Source organism: Nannospalax galili, unplaced genomic scaffold (assembly GCF_000622305.1).
Source record: "Nannospalax galili isolate Female #2095 unplaced genomic scaffold, S.galili_v1.0 scaffold267, whole genome shotgun sequence".
Lineage (NCBI taxonomy): Eukaryota > Metazoa > Chordata > Mammalia > Rodentia > Spalacidae > Nannospalax > Nannospalax galili.
The window spans coordinates 412,140-419,026 of NW_008357518.1; the positions used below are offsets into that span (position 1 = coordinate 412,140).

At 45.4% G+C, this 6,887-nt stretch overlaps 1 protein-coding gene across 5 annotated transcripts in view; it reads left to right on the top strand.

Moving 5' to 3' along the window:
* The window catches only part of Cars2 (cysteinyl-tRNA synthetase 2, mitochondrial), a 43,722-nt gene that overhangs the window by 19,144 nt on the left and 17,691 nt on the right, over window positions 1-6,887 (top strand). For 3 of the 5 annotated variants that reach the window (XM_008855184.3, XM_008855182.3, XM_029557221.1), the window contains exons 7-8: window positions 5,753-5,885; window positions 6,467-6,600. In XM_008855184.3, coding sequence (XP_008853406.1) covers window positions 5,753-5,885; window positions 6,467-6,600 — 267 coding nt within the window. The remainder of the gene's footprint in view (window positions 1-5,752; window positions 5,886-6,466; window positions 6,601-6,887) is intronic. The other 2 variants (XM_008855185.3, XM_008855183.3) reach the window with 1 other exon arrangement.

Consider the following 6,887-nt stretch of genomic DNA (forward strand, 5'->3'; position numbering starts at 1 on the left):
TTTAGAGCGTATAGGTTTTTAAAGTATTCCCTTATAATGTTCTGGATCTTTCTGGTGTCTGTTGTGATGTTTCTCCTTTCATCTCTGATTTGAATTTGCTCTTTCTTTCTTTTGGTTAACTGGACTAGCAGTCTGTCAATCTTGTTTATCTCTTTTCAAAGAACCAGCTCTTGGATTTGTTGATTCTTTGTATTTTTTTCTTTGTTTCTATTTCACTACTTTCTGCTCTGCTTTTTGTTATTTCTTCTTGTCTGCAGGGTTTGGGTTTTGGTTCCTGTTGCTTTTCATGTGTCTTGAATTGCAGTGTTAAGTCATTTGTTTGTCTTCTTCTGAATTTTTAGTATAGGCACTTAGAGCTATAAACTTCCCTCTAAGGACTACTTTCAATGTCCCAGAGGTTTTGTTGCGTTGTATCGTCCTTTAGATTTAGTTCCAGGAATATTTTTATTTCTTACCACTCTCGGCTCTGATTTTTTAATGTAGGCACTTAGAGATATAAACTTCCCTCTAAGGACTACTTTCAACGTGTCCCATCAGTTTTGTTGTATTGTATTGTCCTTTTCATTTAGCTCCAGGAATACTTTTATTTCTTTCTTAATTTCTCCTTTGACCCATTCCTCATTCCGGAGTGTGTTGTTTAATCTCCATGGGTTCATGTGGTTACTAGACTTTCTTCCAGTGTTGATTTTAAGCTTTATAGAATAGTGGTCTGATAGAATGCATGGACTTATTTCAGTCTTTTTGTATTTGTTGAGATTTGTTTTGTGCCCCAGTATATGGTTGATTTTGTAGAAAGTTCCATGGGGTGCTGAATAGAAAGTATATTCTTTGGTGTTTGGGTGGAATATTCGGTAGATGGGTTAGTCCCATTTGATGTATGGTATTGTTTAATTCAGGTATCTCTCTGTTAATTCTCTGTCCTGTTGACTTATCTAATGGAGACAATAGGACATTGAAGTCCCCTACTATTAATGAGTTGGGATTAATCTGGGTCTTAAAGTACTGTAGTACTGTTTTTATGAAGTTGGGTGTACCAGAGTTTGGTGAATATATGTTCATGATTGTACTATCTTCTTGGTCTATTGTTCCTTTGATCAGAATGAAGTGGCCCTCTGTATATCTTCTGATTTGTTTTAATTTAAAGTCTATTTTACCAGCTATTAGAATTGCAACACCTGCTTTTTTCTTAGTACCAATCGCTTGGTATATTTTTTTCCATCCTTTCACCTTAAGGTAGTGCCTGTCCTTGAAAGTGAGATGAGTTTCTTGCAGACAACAAAAAGATGGGTTTTGTTTCTTAATCCATTCAACTAGTCTGTGTCTTTTGACTGGGGAGTTCAGTCCATTGATACTTAAAGTTTTTAATGAAAGATGTATATTGAATCCTGTCATTTTTATTTCTGTTCACTTTCTTGGTATAGCTGTGCCTTTCCACGGTTATACCTTCATTGAGTTTCTTTCATAACCCCTTGGATATAGTCATTCCTTTCTTCAGCTCTTTGTATTGCTTCAAGAAATCTCTGAAGGGCTGGTTTTGTGGACATGAATTCCTTCAGCCTATTTATGTCATGGAAGAGTTTTCTTTCCCCTTCGACTCTAATAGACATTTTGGCTGGGTATAGTAATCTGGGTTGGCATCTGTGGTCATTTAGAACTGGGAATACTTTGATCCAGGCTCTTCTGGCTTTTATGGTTTGCACTGAAAAGTCAGCTGTAATTTTGATTGGTTTTCCTTTATATGTGACTTGTTGTTTTTCTTTTGCAGCTTTCAGTATTCTCTCTTTGTTCTGTATGTTTCGTGTTTTTACTATGATGTGCCATGGAGAGTTTCTTTTCTGGTCCTGTCTATTTGGTGTTCTATATGCTTCTTGTATTTGTATGGGCATGTCTTTCATTAATTTTGGGAAATTTTCTTCTACAATCCTGTTGAAGATCTGGTCCATACCATTATCTAGTGATTCCTATCTGTCCTGTATGCCTGTGATTCATAAGTTTGGTCTTTTTATGGTATCACACAATTCCCACATATTCCATTCTTATGTTTTCTTAAATTTTTCATAATCTTTGCTTGAGTGGTCTAACTTGTCCACTTTTATGTTTCAGTCTTGATATTCTGTTTTCCATTTAATTCATCTAATTGGTGAGGCTTTCTCCTGTCGTTTCTAATTGGCTTACTGAGTGTTTCACTTCCTTCTTCATTTCAGCCTGAGTATTCTTCAATATTTCTAACTCTTTCCTGAATTCATTCAGTAGTTTATCCCTATCTTCTTTCAGTTCTTTCTTTGTTCGTGTGTTCTTTATATTCACTGAATTCTTTTATCATGTTTATAATTGTTCTTTTGAAGTTTATGCCCTGTGTTATCTCTAGGGGGTTCTCATTGTACTCCTCTAGAGGACTGTTGATACTTGATAGGGATGTATTTTTTGGGTTTTCATGTTATTATTTTTTTCTCTGTGACTTTGACGTATGGATTTCTTTTATAGTTTCTGATTCTTGTGTGAGACTCAAGCCTTCCTTTGTTGAGTTTAGGTCTGCTTCTTTTTGTAAACTTTATGTGACTTCGTGGTTTACTTGTTGGTCATGAAAAGCTGGTTGGTCTAGGCTTCAGGTTCTTTCTTTTGATTTTATATTAGAGTGGCCAAATTGCTTTTGTCTTTGGGAGTTCCCACAGAGGCCCAAGTCAGAAGAGGATCAGATGCTCTCAGGCCTTCTCCTAAGGTCTGAATCTTTCCAGGAAAGATGTTGACCTCAGGAATTTGGGGGCTGGGCTGGCCTGGGAGCAGGGCCCAGGAAAGGTGCTGGTCCCAGGAAGCTGGTGGCTCTGCCATGCAGGGATGCAAAGGGAGGTAGGGGCAGGAAGAGGTCCTGAGGGCTCCTGAGGACTACTGGGAGGACCTGGGTTGGACTGGATGCTAAGGATCAGGAAGCAGTGGGGCCTCTGGGCCAAGAGGTCAGCCCAGGGGTCTGGGGGGCCAAGAGGTCAGCCCAGGGATCTGGGGTGCCAAGACAAGAAATGGCCCAGTACCTAGGCTAGGAGGAAAGATGGGGTGGGGGAACTGGGAGGGTGAATGAGGCTCTGGGGAGTCAATGCACAGTGGGCGCTCCCCGGGACCCACCCAGGAAAGTTGCTGGCATCAGGAAGCTGGTGGCTGTGTCACCCAGGGACACAAAAGTAGGTGGGGGCGGGACCAGGCCCAGAAGCCTCCTGGGGACTGCAGGGAGGAGCTGGGTTGGTCTGGATGCAAAGGATCAGGAAGCAGTGGGGTCTCTGGGCCAAGAGGTCAGCCCAGGGGTCTGGGGTGCCAAGATAAGAAATGGGCCAGTACCAAGGCCAGCAGGAGAGATGTGGTTGGGGAGCTGGGAGGGTGAATGAGGCTTGAGGAATCAAGGTGTGGTGGGTGCCTTGGGACTTACTCAGGAAGCTGGTGGCCCTTTTTTTTTGAGACAGGGTCTCACTGTAGCCCCAGCAGTCCTGGAACCTTACTGGCCTTGAACTCACAGAGATCTGCCTGCCTGTGCCTCCCAAGTGCTGGGATTAAAGGCATGCACTACCAGGCCTGGCACTAGCTACATATCTTATACAGCCCAGGCCCATCTATACCAATTAACAATCAAGAGAACAGCCTTCAGATATGCCCACAGGCTAATCTGGTGAAAGAATTTCCTCAATTGAGAGTCCTTCTTCCCAGGTGTGTCAACCAAGGTTGACAAGCAAGATTAAGGACCCTGTCACAGATTACTAACAATAAAAGAGTTGGTTATGTTTAACCTCGGAAAGTAACCCATTGATTTTTGAGCTGTTAGGTACTTAAATTCATGCACTGTTTGCCTCCATTGTCTTTATTAACCATTGAGTTACCCTTCTAGCAAGCTGCAAGTCTTCAAGCAGTTTGTCATTCTCATCTGATGTGGCTGGGCACTTTGGTTGGTCTTGGCATGAACTCATCCATCTAGGGGAAGCTCTGTGATCTTTGTAGTGGGGGATGGTATTTCAGAAACACAGTGTGGGCACTGAGGACCCTCACTGCTGTCACTCCCTCTTCATGCTGCTCAGTGGGCTGAGGTCGACTACACCTATGTGTGAAGTGAAGTGCTGCTGAGGTCCTGTCATCAAAGCTGACGTGCAGGTTTTGGTGGCCCCTTTCCACGTGCTGGTGTTTAAGGACACTGAGTGTGATGGATAGCCAGTGTCCTGTTGCTGTATTTCATTTCCTGGTTCCTCTGCCTGTACCTCTTCCTCCTCTGCTGTTCAGACAAGGTTCCCATGTCTGTGTGACATCAGTGGCCCTGTGCTTCATTTGTGTTTGCCTACCTTCTCTACAGTGACTTCTCCCTGGTCATGTTTTTGAAACTTATTACCTAGCAATTTCTGAGGGAAAAGCCCCTCCTTAGGGACATTTCTTACACTTTAGTTGGCCATAATGACAGTGTGCTATTTCCCTTTAAAGTCAGCCTGACTGGACAAAAACCCTTGGTGTGTCCTGGAGCACATGACCTACTTTCTCCCAGGACAGTGCACGCTCAGTAAAACCTGATAGCTCTCCAATCTCCTGTGCCTCATGCATGAGTTATCTTGCCAGTAGATGCCAGTGACTTTGCCTTTTTCTTTGAAGTCTAGTCATTTCACTAGTACCAGACACATGGCATATCACATCTGACCCCCAAATGGACCAGCGTCAGTACCGAAGAAGCCCACCACCTTGAAATTCCTAGGGCTCGCTTACATGCCTACTTCAGCCTCATGGGCAGTTGGGGTATTTAGGGTACTGCATGTAGAGCCTGCCCTGGTCAAATAGTGTGGAGACTTTGCAGGACACAGGTCACCCAGCCGGGGCAGCTGGCTTGCAAGAACACCACTGCTTAGTCATGTGCATTTCCGTGTTGCCTCTGTCCAGGCTGACCTCTCACCTGGAATAGCTAGCTGTCCTTGCAGACCTGCTGAATTTCCTGCTAATCTTGCTAATCTTGCTGCCCATCTACCTCCCTAAATATGATGCAAACCCCTCTGTGATGCTCTGGGATTCTCATGAACATACCTGCCTGTCTTACTCACTAGCCTCCTATTCCCAGTGAGCACCACTTTGTGCAGTGCTCAGTACATAATGGAATCGTGGGGCAGGGGCCCAAGCTAACCCAATGTCCTTGTTTCTGTCACTGTGTATAAGTAGGGACGGTTAACCCAATGACAGCCCCTAGTCAGTAGCTGAATATGAACATATGGCATTTAAGTGAGGACACAGTTTGGGGAACTTACTGAACTGGGGTGGAGACTTTTAGATTACTGTTGAACCTGAGAGCCCTGTACTGTCCCTGGGTTTCTCATCCTGAGAGGTGGGGGCCTGATACCAGCTCCATTCAGTCTTCCTCTTTTGACCTTCCTTGCCATCTACCTTGACTGACCCTCTGTGGTGACTACCTTTGCACAGTGTAGAGTTGCTGTAATTGTGGGAAATGTCACTTGGGAACTCAGTCACTCAAAGGTGGGCTGAAAGGAACTGGCAGGATGCTAGGCTGTGGTCCCTCAGCAGTGAGTGCCCTGTTGTTTGCAGGCTGACTGGTGCCCCCTGTGGCCTAGTTCTTGAAATGGAAATGTTAGTCCTACTATCCCACTGGGGAAGAGTGCAGTGCATTGGGAGGAGGCATGAGGTTGCCTATCAAGAAATCTGTATCTAGAGTACACACCATCATTGTGGCTAGGGTGGATGTAGAGAGTGCTGGCTGTGATTTTCTCCTCACCAACCCTGTCACCAGCAGTTGACTCTGACAAGCGACATGCTAACGACTTCGCATTGTGGAAGGCAGCCAAGCCTCAGGAGGTGTTCTGGGCCTCACCGTGGGGGGACGGAAGACCTGGCTGGCACATTGAGTGTTCCGCCATGGCCAGGTAAGGCCCCAGCAGATTCTGGACCATGTGTGTTCTGGCTAGATGTGATAGCCAGGGTGGCCTCACAGAGCGGGAGAATGGATAGGAGGACACAGGGCTGTGAGGAGGGATGCCTAGCCCAAGGTGTGCTCGGCCTTCCTGTAGCTTGGCCGGGTTCCCTGCCAGCAGCCCAAGAGTGACAGCACACAAGTAGGGAGCTAGACCAGGCTAGGGAGGACCTCAGCTAGCCGTGGCACCTCTGAAAAGCCATTTTGAGAACATACATGTGTCCATATCTTGGTCAGCCCATATCTTGTGAGTTCAGAGGTCCACTTCTGTCCTATGGACAGCATCTCCAACCTGCTGGGAAGGTTGTACCCTCGTCCTGAGCAAGTGCACTTTGCACTTCCCTAGGGCACTGGTGGCAGCTCCATCCTCCTTCCCTGCCATTCTGGTGGATACTGGTGGATACTGTGGATCCATGTGCACTGCAGCTGTACGGAACCATGTCTTCATGGTGTGAAGTGCACTGAGGGGATTAAGTGTGAGGTATAGACCCTGCCGTCAGGTGAACTCACTGATGATTGCACTCTGTCCCACAGCGAGGTGTTTGGAAGTCAACTGGACATCCACACAGGTGGCATAGACTTGGCTTTCCCACATCATGAAAATGAAATTGCACAGAGTGAGGTCTTCCACCAGTGTCCACAATGGGGAAACTACTTTCTGCATTCTGGTAAGCCCGGCTTGATCATGTTCTCTTCTGGGTCTGTCAGTTCTCTTCTTTATTGGTAAAATGGCTACATTTGGAAATACTTTGATCAGCTGGTAGGGCAGTAATGGGTTTGTCTGAAATATTTCTATTTTTAGAAATTCTTAGCTGGGTATGGTGAAGCACGCCTTTAATCCCAGCACTCAGGAGGCAGAGGCAGTCAGATCTCTGTGAGTTCAAGGCCAGCCTGGTCTACATAGTGAGTTCCAGGACAGCTGGGGCTACAGGGAGACCCTGTCTCAAAAAGACAA